At 43.1% G+C, this 15,876-nt stretch overlaps 1 protein-coding gene across 1 annotated transcript in view; it reads right to left on the minus strand.

Moving 5' to 3' along the window:
• fam120c (family with sequence similarity 120 member C) overlaps positions 1–15,876 on the minus strand; it is a 98,921-nt gene that overhangs the window by 44,211 nt on the left and 38,834 nt on the right. The window contains exons 6-9 of the mRNA XM_084332569.1: positions 12,514–12,587; positions 8,591–8,859; positions 6,074–6,236; positions 5,780–5,863 (exon numbers count right to left, since the gene is read on the minus strand). Coding sequence (XP_084188695.1) covers positions 5,780–5,863; positions 6,074–6,236; positions 8,591–8,859; positions 12,514–12,587 — 590 coding nt within the window. The remainder of the gene's footprint in view (positions 1–5,779; positions 5,864–6,073; positions 6,237–8,590; positions 8,860–12,513; positions 12,588–15,876) is intronic.

Below are 15,876 nucleotides of genomic sequence, written 5' to 3' on the forward strand. Positions count from 1 at the left end.
TGCTTCAGTAGTATCGCGTATTTATGGCGTTCATCAATGACATCCACCAACATTGTCTCCAGACACATGCGGAGCTCCGTATACTGGGCCCGGTTCTCCTGGGTGAAGTCTGGTACCATAGGTGTGCCAATGTATGACGCGGATTGTTGATACATCGGCGAGCGTTGGGGGAGAGGCCTCCTAGGCGAGTCTCCTCCTGCTCCTTGGCGTGGGCTGGTACCGGCTGTGTACCATGGCCCGCTGGTCCAGGTGCTGTTCCTCGGTGCGGGTCGTGCGTCGTGCTCACCCGTGAATAGCGTCGGGGGTCTGTAGCGCAGCTCCGCGGGGGTATAGCCTGGGCTGTACTGGACCTCCTGGTCCGGTAGAGTACTGTGCTGTCGTCGGGCGTGGTTCTCCTCCTCTTCCTCTTCGTCTTCCGTTAGGTCATCCAGGGCTTGTAGTCTCTGATTTAGCCTCTCCGCAGTGTATGCTGCTCCTTCCCGGTGGCTGGGTCTCGCTTGGACCGGTTGGGGAAGGGGGTCTGCGGGGGGTATAAACCTCGTCTGTTGGTCAAGTTCAGGGTCGCTTACTCGGCTAGGGGATGCCGCCCTGGAGTGATGTCTAGACGAGTTCCTGGAGCCTCTGGTGGAGGGAGGGGGTGTTGTCCTTCTGATCAGCTGTTCTATTAGTTGCGCTTGTGCTCTGTCGCGCTCGGCTTCGCGCTTGGTGAGATCCGATTCTCTCTGGGCACCGGTGGCGGCGCGCTGGGCGTCGGCCCGGTCTCTTGCCATATTCTCTTCCATCTGAATGAGTCTTATTTCCAGGCGTATGTGCTCTTCTTCGCTCCGTTGCTGTATCCGCAATCGATCGCGTTCACCCTGGAGTCTATCGCGTTCAGTAGAGGCTTTCAGGCTGACGAGGAATGCCTGCTGTAGTGTCCTCTCTGCCTCGCTGGGAGAAGACGGTTGTATAGGGGAGCCGTCCCTTGGGGTACTCCGTGCGGAGTCTTGGAGCTCTATCTCCACGGTGCTCTCCTCATCTTCTTCCGTGCCGAGTTCTCTCTCGGTAGTGTTGTCTTCCTCCCGGGACTCGTCGGGGACTACTTCTTCGGTATTGGCGGGGTGTAAAGTCATGTCTGGTTCCCCCTGGTCCCCACCGTGAGCTGGGTCAGTTACGTTAGAACCCATAGGGGCCTCTATGGTCGGGGTAGCCTGGTCGTTAGGGTTAGACATAATTTTACTTTCTAGTTTTACCGCGTTTACTGTTGGTAGAAGACTAGGTTGTTGACTGACAGCGTAAGCCTCTAAGTACTGAGGGAGCTGTCGTTTGCGCCGCGGGCGTTGTTGGTTAGGAGGATCGTTTCGTGGAGTGTTCATCATAGGCCATTTTAATATTAATAACACTATATTAATATTACACTGATTACCATCCGGCTCGAAGGACCAATTGTAACTGAGGGGTACAATTCCCTGACTGTATGGTTAGATATGATACTTACTACCACTACCTCTTGTACTTTAGACTCTGGCCACCCAGTACTAGGTATAAATAATTATGATAAACACTCCCACCTGATGAAACGGATCCAACACAAATGTACCAAGTCGAAAGTCTGCGTTTAATAATAATACATAGCAAAAGGTATGTACAACGATCACTTAATTACATTTATGATTTGAAATAGTATGCACTTTTATGGCAAATGAGTATTCGTAGGTAGATCAATATCGAATGTCCAATCTCTGATTGCGCAGGAAGCAAATATACAACCTGGAATATTTAGGGAACAATAGCAATGATACTTGAATGATTATATAGCTGGATACACTAGGGGAAGGTTCCGACTGCTTGTAGGACAGCTGGAGGGGGGGGGGGGTAGAGTCTGGCTGTATCCCGTCTGGCCGAGGGTATCCTGGGAGAGCCCACAGTCGTGCGACCCGGTGCCCAGCGATCCTCGATCCACAGATGAAAGCAGTTGGACTCTCTGTGGCCGGCGTCCTCCGGTCCACGATGGAGAGACGTGAGGCGACCTCGTCGTGTAGAGCGTCTTCTCACCTGTCGTCCTCTCCGGGGGGGGTCTTTCCAACACACCGCAGTGTTGGCCTTTATCCATAGAATAATCAAAGTACTCAAAGCATAATCCAAGCCGGGGAAGGCTAGCCGTCGTCGGTAGAATAATCCAATATACAGGTCCACTCGCTCTTTGGCCTGGAGCTCCTCGGGTGCAGCTTCACGTGGGGTCAACCACCATGGATAAGCGTCCAGCTGATGCCCGAAACGATGGGGGTGCTGATTACTATAGAACTCTTACCGCACGAGGCACTACATATGAATAGACTATTATTAGCTTAATAGAATACGTCCAACTCGACGATATAGTGCCAAATATGACTATTCAAATATTAATATACACGATGTCTCAATGCCGATACTGGGCCGAATTGGCCTTACTGCCCACACGTGGTTCGCGGGGAGGCTTTTGCGTCTGTCACTCTGTTGGAGGGTAAGGAACTGGACTAAAGGAAAGCTCTACTTTAATAGCGCAGTATATATACGCACTATGAACAAATAGTACCATTAGTGGTGCGGTAGACATATTCCTACGCGGAACTAGGACTTGTCCATACATGTTGAGCGGTACGATTGAACCTGGTCTGAGGGGTATGGCGACCTGGCACCAAGGTCTCGTCCAATGGTAGAATGGAGACTATTATGGGATGTTCAGTAGACTAGAAGGGATATTCAATGCATATTGTACAAGGAATATACAAGGGATATCAGGGGATATACAAATACAATTAAATATATATATATAAATAAATATATATATTCGGTTTAATCTGATCCTTCAGAACATACAGTGTTATGTTGTTCTCCGTTGTCCGTTACAGCCAACACAACGACATACGCTACTGCATCAACGTTATGATTAACAAAGCAAGGGGGGCGGCTACGTGGCGTAGTGGGCAAGGCGCTCGCCACAAAATCTGGAGACGCTGGGCTTGCCTGTTCGAGCCCAGCGCTCCACATTTGCTTTCAGTTTAGCTGGTCGTCCGTACTAATACACATTGGCCGTATTAGGGGGTGGGAAACTGATGGGTGGGGATCAGGCGTTGTGGACAGCGACTCCTACAGGTCGGTTGGTGCGCCTGCGCAGTAGAATCAGGAAGTGTCGGGGGCAGCGTGAGCCTCCCACGCGTTACTCCTCGCCACTGAGAGATCGAGCTGCGCAGGTGAAAAGATGCGACTGCTGTTACCTCAAGTACCGGAGGGGACTTGTGCTATGTATGACTTAGTCCACATTGCAGCCGGCTTGTGGGAGGCAAGAAACAGCGTTCGTGACAGGAGAGGGTTGAATTGGATGATACGAAAATTGGGATGGGAGAAAAATATAGAAAATGGGAGAAAAAGTGGATAAAAAAAAAAAAGATTAACAAAGCAAGGCATTCGTTTTGTTGCATTAACGTTATATTACTATTGCTATCGATAAATCTAGGTGTTCTCAAATCTATTGCTATTGGTAAGACTAGAATAAGTTACATTAACTTAATGTTACTTGTGTCTCGGGAAAGTCTCGCATACCGCAATGGCGGACTTTCCGGAAGTAAAAAAGCAAATGAAAGCTTCCGATTGGTCATTTCCTTTATTTCCCTTGAAACCAGTCACGTCACTCTACTGTGATTGGACCGTTGGCTTGAGTGCAATGTGGGACTTGTAGTTTTTGAACAGCGGAGAGAAAAAAGCATGACTGAGGTTGTAATCTTCACTCGCACACTGTGCAAGTAATTGATTTTTCCGGTTAGCACACATATTTCTAGGGGCAAATGCGAGTAATATGGTCGCACTGTAGAGCCCTGATATATCTGTACATATCTGTAGATACTATATATCTGTACATATCTGTAGATACTATATCTGTACATATCCCTTACTGGTTATGCTGCTGGCCAGTATGACTTACTACCATAGTGTCTTTATACCTGTATCACTGTAAATATTAATACAACTCTGTACATACATCTGATTAGCACTATTACTCAGTAGTACTAATTTATATATATTTATACCCAGTTTAATCTCCCTGCACATTGTATATTACTATTGTACTTTACCGTTACATTTGCACTGTGGTTGGATGCTAAACCTCTTTGTTGTACTGTACTTGTGCTGTATGATGACAATAAGCTACGGATCAGCTGGCCCAGGTGTTTGCCAAAAATAACCTCTTAAGCCCGAGCGGTCCGGTACTGGGCCGACAATGACATCACGCCATAAATCCATCTCTACAGAATGTGTGAATTAATGTTGCATTTTAATTTCTTTTTTTATCTAGCCAAGAGTAAAGACCCAAACCCAGTGAAAACAGCAGTCAAAGTGTATATTTTCACTACGTTTGTTTACCAATGGTTGTGTTATTAGTGAAATATGAGAAATCTCAGGGTATTAAGTCGAAAAAAGGCGAGGATTGACACGAGGATTTGGCCAACATAACTTGAGCGTAGTCTTTTGAGAGAAGAGACCCAGGGCTTTCGATGGGCTTAAATTAGGGCTGGGCGATATGACCAAAAACGTTATCGCGATAAAATTATAAAATTATTTTCATGTAATTCGATATCGATAATTATCGTCGATATAATGTCTGTCAAGTTTAATTAACTTCTTATGCTGCTGCGAATGTCTCAAGTCGAGTTGATGTCGTCATCAGTCCGCGCACGTTAACAGTAGCCGACAAGCGGAGCATCTCATGACAATAAATATGACACTAAAACTCTTCCGCCACAATATATTGAAACGACGTCCACTGTATACCCCACCCACACTACTTAAACGTGGCCTCAGAATTCAAAACACACACATACTCGGCACGTAAATATATAAAACAACGCTGTGCAAGCTAATTAGCCTAGCTAGCCTGTTGTTTATAAGTGGTGTATTCCATGACAATGTGCTAAATATTACACTAAAATACTCTTCCGCCACAATATATTGAAACGACGTCCACTGTATACCCCACACTACTTAAACTTGGCCTCAGAATTCAAAACACACACATACTCGGCACGTAAATATATAAAACAACGCCGTGCAAGCTAATTAGCCTAGCAAGCCTTGTTGTTGAGAGAGTCCTAGTACCTCTGGGTCTCCTTCCGGATCTCGTTCGCTCTCGGCCATCTCCTTCACTGATTGGTTGTTAGCTGTTGTGCGTATGCACGTCACGTCATCACGTAACGTTGGTTGTTGTTAGTGGGTGTGCTGAGCCGAGGCTGAACGGAGCCAAGCTTGGAAATCGATATATCGAAACTTTGCGACCACGTTTCATGTTTATTTCGAGGAAATAATTTATCGCGATAGTTATCGTTATCGTTTTATCGCCCAGCCCTAGCTTAAATATTTTTTTCTTTTAAATACACTTCCCAGCTCACGCCAGCCCCGTCAATCATCAGACTTCTTTTTCAGTTCTTCCCCCCCTCTTTATTTTCGGGATTATATCTCACGGCGGGAACAAACCTGAACGGTATTGCCATAAATTATAACACATTTAGATTATCTACCTTTCCGTGGACGTCTAGCAAAAAACGGCTTTGCAATCTGATAAAAAATGGGGGAGAAATCTACATTATATGTAGTATAAGGAGGTAGCTAATAAGGGCTTTATAAGGAGGTAGCTTACCAATAAGGGCCTTAAAACGAACAGATACCAGTGTTTGTTGCGCCTCTCCGTCAGAGAGGACCAACCAACCTTCTCATAAAGGACACAGTGAGGAGTGTGTGGTATCCATCATAGTTAGTAGTGGTGTACCTTGGTCAGTATATGGTAGATCTGGGGGTACATGAGTCCTCGACGGTGTCTGTGTTCCGCCACGCGAAGCACCTCAGCACTGACCTACAGACACAGAGACAGACACACAGAGACAGACAGACAGACACACAAGGGAGATTAATTTAGTATTTTTCTTTAGGGTTACTCACCTGAGGCAGAGGGGGTGTGGTTATGTCTCACCTGAGGCAGAGGGGGTGTGGTTATGTCTCACCTGAGGCAGAGGGGGTGTGGTTATGACTCACCTGAGGCAGAGGGGGTGTGGTTATGACTCACCTGAGGCAGAGGGGGTGTGGTTATGTCCATGTGACTCCGCGTGGCCATAGACAGCAGCGACGGAATGTTTGAGCCACTCCCGTTGCCATGGGAACCGTCTCCAGGGGTGGAGCCCCCTCTGCCAGAGGGATCCTCCCACCTGGAGGACTTGTCCGTCAAATGGCTGAGAGACAGAGGGGGAGACAGAGTGAGAGAGAAGGGGAGACAGAGAGAGAGAGAGAGAGAGAGAGAGAGACAGAGACAGAGAGAGAGAGAGAGAGAGAGAGAGAGAGAGAGAGAGAGAGAGAGAGGGGGAGAGAGAGAAAGAGAAGGGGAGAGAGAGAAAGAGAAGGGGAGAGAGAGAAGGGGAGAGAGAGAGAGAGATGAAATAGGGACAGGAGTGTGAAGCAGAAGAATTATGATCACCATCATTTCTTTTAGCATTTGATTTAACTGCGTACATTTATATATCTACTACATACATATTAGGGGTGTAACGGTGGGGGAAACGGTAACATTTTCAGTACAGTGGGGGGGGGGGGGGGGGGGGGGGTGTAGTTACTGTTAACACATTGGTTGCCAGCCGGATATGACGATTTATCGCTTGGATGCCAGCACGTTAATCAATGGGAGGACGAGCACATTTGCGAGCGATTAAACTATATCTTAAATTATGGCTATGTGTCTAATACACCCGTCGCTTATCAATGACTTGCTTGCAGTCAACATGTACGAAACGGATTGTTTTTTCATCAGTACATTTCCGTTTTATACCGTTTTGAATACGAGTATAGTTGTGAAGATTTCTAGTGATTCCAGAGAAATCCGTGAAAATAGCCATTTACTGGAATACACAAAACACGTTGTCATTTTCCGGCTGATTTATTAATCGTTTTCATATAAACGCTAGATTATCGAGAGTATTTGTGTTCTTATGCACGATACAAAAGCGGGCTGAAAAATTATTTATTCGTGCCGCGCTCAGCGCCTAATGCCACACACACACACACACGTTGTGAACGCTGTGAAAAACAACTCTGATTAACCCAAAACTGGTAACATAGATTCCTTACCTCAGATCAGATGTTCTGCAAAAAGATGAATCCAATGGAGTTTTGAAAGTTCCGCACGCTAACAAAAAGGCATGCGAGTTCCGTTAGTGGTTAAAGTAACGTTGCATTTGTTTGGCCGTGCTGAACCCAAGGTCCAAGGTCCGGTACGAATGAGGGCTGGGCGATATGTCGAGTGTACAGGATGCATCGCGGCTTGCTCTACATGAGATGTAGTCAATTACTATATCGTGAACATCGAGTATATATTGTCACATCAGTTCCTAATCTGCCGCTGTTTTTGGCTAAAGTGGATAGAAAACAGTGTGCAAAAGTCTTAGGCACCCAAGAGTTTTTATATAAATAGTCTTAGATGTAAATAATCTTTTTTTAATATTATAATAATTAGTGTATCAGTAGACTACTTTTTTTTATTTAATTATTTTTTAAAGCATCTTTGCATGGTTTAATGCAGACATGTTGCAGGGACTATTGTAGTCATCATATTGACGCGACTGTATGCATCAAAGGGTTAAATCAAGTATTTTTAAGTGCTTTAGAGGAAATATCACAATATATATCGTGTATCGTGATATAGCCAAAAAACATCGCAATATCATTTAGAGGCCGTGTCGCCCAGCCCTAGTACGAATACCGTTACACCCCTAATACATTACATATATATCCATATCTGTCTGAACATACCTGCATATAATCCTTCTATATACCTACTTATACACCTGCATATAACCCATATAACTCTGTATGATGGCATGTACAATAATGCTGTATATACCGTATATATATATATATATATATTTATTCTTACAGTCTATCCGTCTGTACATACCGGCATTGTATATTACTGTTGCACTTTACTGTTACATTTGCACTTTTAAACTTCTTTTCGTTGTACTGTACTTGAGTTATATGGTAGACCATAGTATTAGGTAGGTAGTTATGATTAAAGTGTATGGTAGTTATGATTAAAGTGTATGGTAGTTATGATTATTATGATTAAAGTGTATGGTAGTTATGATTAAAGTGTATGGTAGTTATGATTATTATGATTAAAGTGTATGGTAGTTATGATTAAAGTGTATGGTAGTTATGATTATTATGATTAAAGTGTATGGTGGTAGTTATGATTATTATGATTAAAGTGTATGGTGGTAGTTATGATTAAAGTGTATGGTAGTTATGATTATTATGATTAGTGTATGGCCATTTGATTAGTCAATAAAATGCACAACTATTATTAGTCGACTACAAATCTACTGTTCCTTGACCTGAATGTGTTTTGGACAATCCCTCTAGTATGGTAACAGGGTACAGTATGGTAACAGAGGGTACAGTATGGTAACAGAGGGGACAGTATGGTAACAGAGAGTACAGTATGGTAACAGAGGGTACAGTATGGTAACAGTATGTACTTATATCTGGTGTAAACACTGTTACTGATGAGTCTTTGATCGCGTGTGGCTCTTACTTTGCGTTGCTGTCGTTCGCTTCGTCTCCGGAGGATGAGGAAGGAGAGGGGGAGGGGCCAGACTGAGCACCTGCGTGGTGATTGGGTAATCTATTTACGCCCCGAGTGGAATCATATGGAGCTGACCAGTCAGAGAAGCCCATTTTGCCCGTCAGTGAATCATTGCAGTCCTGCATTGGAGGCGCGTTCTGGAATAGATGGGCAGAGCCATGTCCGTACGGAGAGTTTTGATAGGGTGGCTTTAGCCCCGGGACCTGGGGAGGAGGAAACTATGGAGAGGAGGATAAGGGGAGGAGAGGAGGAGGGGAGGATAAGATGAGGAGGATAAGGGGAGGAGAGGAGGATAAGGGGAGGAGAGGAGGAGGGGAGGATAAGATGAGGAGAGAAGGATAAGAGAAGAGGAGGATAAGAGGAGGATAAGAGAGGAGGATAAGGGGAGGAGGAGAGGAGGATAAGAGGAGGAGAGGAGGATAAGGGGAGGAGAGGAGGAGGGGAGGATAAGAGGAGGAGAGGAGGATAAGAGGAGGAGAGGAGGATAAGGGGAGGAGAGGAGGGGAGGATAAGAGGAGAGGAGGATAAGATGAGGAGGATAAGAGGAGAGGAGGATAAGAGAGGAGGATAAGGGGAGGAGAGGAGGATAAGGGGAGGAGAGGAGGATAAGGGGAGAGGAGGAGAGGAGGATAAGAGGAGGAGAGGAGGATAAGGGGAGGAGAGGAGGATAATAGGAGAGGAGGATAAGAGAGGAGGATAAGGGGAGGAGAGGAGGATAAGGGGAGGAGGAGGAAAGGATAAGGGAAGGAGGAGAGGAGGATAAGGGGAGGAGAGGAGGATAAGGGAAGGAGGATAAGCGGAGGAGAGGAGGATACGGGGAGGAGAGGAGGATAAGAGGAGAGGAGGATAAGGGAAGGAGGATAAGCGGAGGAGAGGAGGATACGGGGAGGAGGATAAGAGGAGAGGAGGATAAGGGGAGGAGAGGAGGATAAGAGGAGAGGAGGAGAGGAGGATAAGGGGAGGAGAGGAGGATAAGAGGAGAGGAGGAGAGGAGGATAAGAGGAGGAGAGGAGGATAAGGGAAGGAGGAGGATAAGGGGAAGAGAGGAGGATAAGGGGAGGAGAGGAGGATAAGGGGAGGAGAGGAGGATAAGGGGAGGAGGAGATATAAGGGGAGGAGGAGAGGATAAGGGGAAGAGAGGAGGATAAGGGGAAGAGAGGAGGATAAGGGGAGGAGAGGAGGATAGGGGGAGGAGGAGGAGGATAAGGGGAGGAGAGGAGGATAAGGGGAGGAGAGGAGGATAAGGGGAGGAGGATAAGGGGAGGAGGATAAGGGGAGGAGAGGAGGATAAGGGGAGGAGAGGAGGATACGGGGAGGAGAGGAGGATAAGGGGAGGAGGAGAGGAGGATAAGGGGAGGAGGAGAGGATAAGGGGAGGAGAGGAGGATAATGGGAGGGGGAGGATAAGGGGAGGAGAGGAGGATAAGGGGAGGAGAGGAGGATAAGGGGAGGAGAGGAGGATAAGGGGAGGAGGAGATGCGGATAAGGGGAGGAGGAGAGGAGGATAAGGGGAGGAGAGGAGGATAAGGGGAGGAGGAGAGGATAAGGGGAGGAGAGGAGGATAAGGGGAGGAGGAGATGCGGATAAGGGGAGGAGGATAAGGGGAAGAGAGGAGGATAAGAGCACGAGAGGATGTCTCAAGGATAAGAGCTGATGCTGCCAATGTTAATCTATATCATATGTACTAGAAGCACAGACACTATACATACTATACATACATACTATACTTACTATACTATATACATACTATACTATACTATACATACTATACTAACTATACTATCTATACTATACATAATATACAATACATACTATACTTACTAGGGATGTCCGATATTATCGGCCTACCGATATTATCGGCCGATATCGGCATTAAAATGTGATATGGGAAAATATCTATCGTTTTTTTTTTACATTTCTATAGAAATGATGTCTGATATTATCGGCCGATATCGGCATTAAAATGTGATATCGGTATTGGAAATTAAGAGTTGGACAATATTGGTATATCGGTATCGGTAAAAAAGCCAATATCGAGCAACCCTAATACTTACTATATATACATACTATACTTACTATACTATACTATATATACATACTATACTTACTATAATATATATACATAATATACTATACTTACTATACATACTACTAACTATACATAATATACAAACTATACTAACTATACTAAACAATACATACTATACTATCTTTACTATACATACTATACTTACTATACATAATATACAAACTATACATACTATACATACTATACTATACATACTATTAGGGGTGGAACGGTACGCATTCGAACCGTACACCGTTCGGTACGACCTCCACGGTTTGGGGCATGTATTGTTGTGTATTGTTCGGTTATCGTTACACCCAGAGAGGCAGTAACTAAGTTTGCCGCGAGCTAAGCTAACTAGCGTTAGCTAGCCGCGAGCTAACCATGGAAACGCTCACAGCGAAGTCATTCCACGACACCAGTTCCATTAGTGGGGATGGGGGGGGCATATTGACGAGGCTTGACAACAGAGGTTCAAAGATAACTTCACATTTATTTGCTGTTTGTTTATATTATATCATCAGGGGCTTCTCCAGGTTCCAACGCTGTGTTACTGTTTACTTCCTTGTGTGACGTCACTTCAAATACGGCAACCAAGACGCTCAAAAAGCTAAAGAGAGTCAAGTCGATTAGGTACCATGCAGTGAAAAGCGGCATAAGAGAATACTTCATAATGTTTCATGCAATTAAAAAGTAAGTATATATTTAGTACACATGATTTATTTATTTTAAATAACAGTGACCTTTCCTTTTTGATTAGAAAGTATAGTGCTGGTTGAGCATATGCATACTTTTTTGTTTGCACTAAGTTAATAATACTTTGACAAATGTTGCCTATATTTTTCAGTCAGTTCGGTCTTTGTGTGCCAAACATTATTTAAGGCAAACCGCTGTAAACCTTTTTTTTACCAAATAAATGAGGAGCATGTTTAAATCAGCAATGCCTCCCCTCTTGCTGTACCGAAATCTCTCCTAGCTTTAACCGGTCACTGTCAAAATAATGTGCCTGATGTCAAACTGCCTCATTCTTTCAGTTTTTGCATGACTACGTCCTTGAGAATAACAGAAAAGTTGGATTATTTTTAGGCTATATATATCTTATGCTGATGTATGGTATTTTTGGAGTGTTACATTAATAAAAAAAAACAATGTATACCGAATCGAACCGAAAACTGTGACCCCAAAACCGTGATACGAACCGAACTGTGAATTTTGTGAACCGTTCCACCCCTACATACTATACTAGACAAGTCAAGGTTGCTAGGAAGTGAAGACCAGTCCCCTCCACAGGGATATCAAAGATCACAAACCTAATCCAAACCAATGCACTTACAGGTGCAGCTTGATAAATTAGAATATCGTGGAAAAGTTATTTTATTTCAGTAATTCAATTCAAAAAGCGAAACTCTCGTAGATTATACATTCATTACACACAAAGTGAAATATTTCAAGCCTTTATTTGTTTTAATTTTGATGATGTCTTACAGCTCAAGAAAGCCCAAAATTCTGTATCACCAATAAACTTTTAAAATAGATGTATTTTTCTTTTGTATATAGAAATGTTGGCCTTCTTGGAAATGTTCATGTATGTTCACTCAGTACTTGGTTGGGGCTCCTTTTGCATAAATGACTGCATCAATACAGCTAAATATATAGACTTTTCCACGATATTCTAATTTATTGAGCTGCACCTGTATATCCACATACAGAATACCCAAGTGCATGCGGAGGCTGGAGGAGTATATCTACTGAGTATATCTACTGAGTATATCTACTGAGTATATCTACTGAGTGCATGTATCTACCTGGTTCTTCCCAGGCTGCATCGGTCCCATGTGACCAGGTGGTCCCCCGAATGGATTTGGTCCAAATCCGGGCACTGAGTTCACAGGGAAAAAAGAAACGCAAATGAACAACAAAACAAACCAACAAAAACATGTGCTAACAGGTAACAACACCCTGTGCCAACAGGAAACAACAACCTGTGCCAACAGGTAACAACATGAGCTAACCGGTAACAACAATATGAGCTAACAGGTAACAACAATATGAGCTAACAGGTAACAACATGAGCCAACAGGTAACAACAACATGAGCCAACAGGTAACAACAACATGAGCTAACAGGTAACAACAATATGAGCTAACAGGTAACAACAACATGAGCTAACAGGTAACAACAATATGAGCTAACAGGTAACAACAACATGAGCCAACAGGTAACAACATGAGCTAACAGGTAACAACAATATGAGCTAACGGGTAACAACAACATGAGCTAACAGGTAACAACAATATGAGCTAACAGGTAACAACAACATGAGCCAACAGGTAACAACAACATGAGCTAACAGGTAACAACAATATGAGCTAACAGGTAACAACAATATGAGCTAACAGGTAACAATATGAGCTAACGGGTAACAACAATATGAGCTAACAGGTAACAACAATATGAGCTAACAGGTAACAATATGAGCTAACGGGTAACAACTAGGGATGGGTACCGAATTTGGTACTTTTGAGGCACCGAACCGAAACACGTCGGTACTACCGAGTATCGAATCAAGTGAGAAACTGGAAAAAAAAATTAAAAGTAAATAAATAAATAAATTCTTTTATTATTATTTGTTTTTACTTTTTTTTTTTTTTTTTTTTTGTTCATGTCAACGTTCACACGCACAATATATGCTTACCTAGGATTTGACTTGATTCAACAACAAAGCAGTCGGAGCAATGACAAGCCGAAAACTGTCGAAATTGTAGTTATTTGAAGTTTGGATTTTTTTTTTACGACTGAATTACATTTCTTGAGACTAAAGTACAGAAAAAAGGTACCGTTGGGTACCGGTATCGATTCACAGGTACCGGTACCGGTATCGGTTCAAATGTGAAAGGTACCCATCCCTAGTAACAACAATATGAGCTAACAGGTAACAATATGAGCTAACGGGTAACAACAATAAATTATGAGCTAACAGGTAACAATATGAGCTAACGGGTAACAACAATATGAGCTAACAGGTAACAATATGAGCTAACGGGTAACAACAATATAAGCTAACACAGGCCTGTACATTGCGACATATATGTCGCACGTGCGACACTGACGTCAGTCTGTGCGATGAATGAATTGACTTCAGTAGCACTGGTGCGATGGCCCGTGGAGCAAGCAAAAAAAAATAAAGTGTGACGGTAAATTGAATGGACCACAGCGCCACGCTATCCACTTGGTACTTGTAGTCTCGTGCGATTAAAAACAATGTCCCGTCTCGCGTAGAGTCCATAATCAAACACCAAATCCCATAATCCCTAGCGAACAATATCCCCGCGACTAAGTTGCGAGCTCAATGTACACTGACTGGGTGACTTCGACAAGATGAAGCGCTTTTTTAAGGTATTAAATCCAACAAAAGAAGTACAAGATCAAAACCCCAAACGAGCCCGAGAGGGACCACCGTTAATAGAAACGAGACAAAAGGAGAAGATTAACAAGATGTACAGATATAACGCAGAGTGGGAAAATGATTTTCCGTGGATATTTTTTAATGAGGAAGCACAGCTATTATTATTCTGTCACTGGTGCCGGGAGACTCCGGAAAAGATCCGATCAGAGAATCCCTTGACTCGCGGGTAACAATATCCTAAAAAGGGATAACATTAATAAACACAATACGTCCCATCGACACATTCTTGCCCGGGATGCCTTCAACGCTAAACAAACTCCTGAGCGCGGGCCGGCACCCTCTTGCACTCGCTGACTAAACACGACCAGAGCGGATGATGCTGATCTCCGTGAGGTAAAGTTTAAGATGAATGTGGCATATTGCATCGCCAAGGAAGAAATGCTGTTCACTAAATTTAAGCCGCTAATTTTACTCTGTAAAAAGAACTCCATCGTATGGCTACTTAAATTCCCCTCCGGGATCAATAAAGTATTAATTATCTATCAATCAATCTATCTATCTATCTAATAACGAGACAATATGCAAATAAGGTAATAATAATAATAATTCATTTTATTTATAAAGCCCTTTTCATTCATGCAGAGTTCCTTGTACTTAGTTCTGATTAATGCAATAGTGTGTGTGTGTGTGTGTGTGTGTGTGTGTGTGTGTGTGTGTGTGTGTGTGTGTGTGTGTGTGGATCTGAAAAAGTGGCCAGCAGACATGATGCTGGAACTGTGACACGTGTGCAGTGCACACACACACACACACACACGCACGCACACACACGAATAATTATAATAATAATAATAATAATAATAATAATAATAATAATAATATAATAATAATAATAATAATAATAATAATAATAATAATAATAATAATAATAATAATAATAATACATTTATTTATTTGGTTCCACAAATATGTACAGGTGTTTGTATGCATTATATCTATTTGTTATGTTGGTTTCTAGGTGTTTCTAGGTTGGTTTCTAGCTTTCCCTGTAATCTGAGTCCACACCAGCGCTGCCTGGTCTCGGACTGCTTCATATCGGTTATATGGTTATGTCCTTGTTCTTTTTGTTTTACATTATGGGCAAATAAAGAAAGAATTTGTCTAAAAGCATTTCTTGTTAAAGTTTGGATTTTGTGTGCCCTGTATGCAAGATTCATGTCCCTTGCCAGTCACATACCTATTTAAGTAATGAACTGCACTACTTGTGGTTGTTTTTAGAGATTTTAGAGACGTTTTATACTCGTGCTACAAGATTTTGGCCTGTGCTACAAAACTATCAACCTCTGTAGCACCAGTGCTATGTGCAAAAAAAGTTAACGTACAGCCCTGTAACAGGTAACAACAATATGAGCTAACTGGTAACAACAATATGAGCTAACAGGTAACAACAATATGAGCTAACAGGTAACAACAATAAGAAATACAAACTAGTTTTAAGCAAATCTTATTATGTGCTTGAAACAAGTAAAATAATCTGCAAATGTAGCTTGGCATGATTTCTTGAAATAAGTAGAAATATCTAGGGTTCTCTCTCCTGATTGGATAAAGTGGGAAGGGATACTATTTAACTATAAAATAGATTTTGTGTTTACTGCAGAGCGGAGGGACTGGGAGACCCATGTTACTGACCAGATACTCTACATGGCTGTCAAAATGTAGAGCTATTTAACCTCTTAACTCTTTAATTGCCAGGCTCGAGATATCT

Source organism: Notolepis coatsorum, assembly GCF_963971535.1.
Source record: "Notolepis coatsorum genome assembly, chromosome: 17".
Lineage (NCBI taxonomy): Eukaryota > Metazoa > Chordata > Actinopteri > Aulopiformes > Paralepididae > Notolepis > Notolepis coatsorum.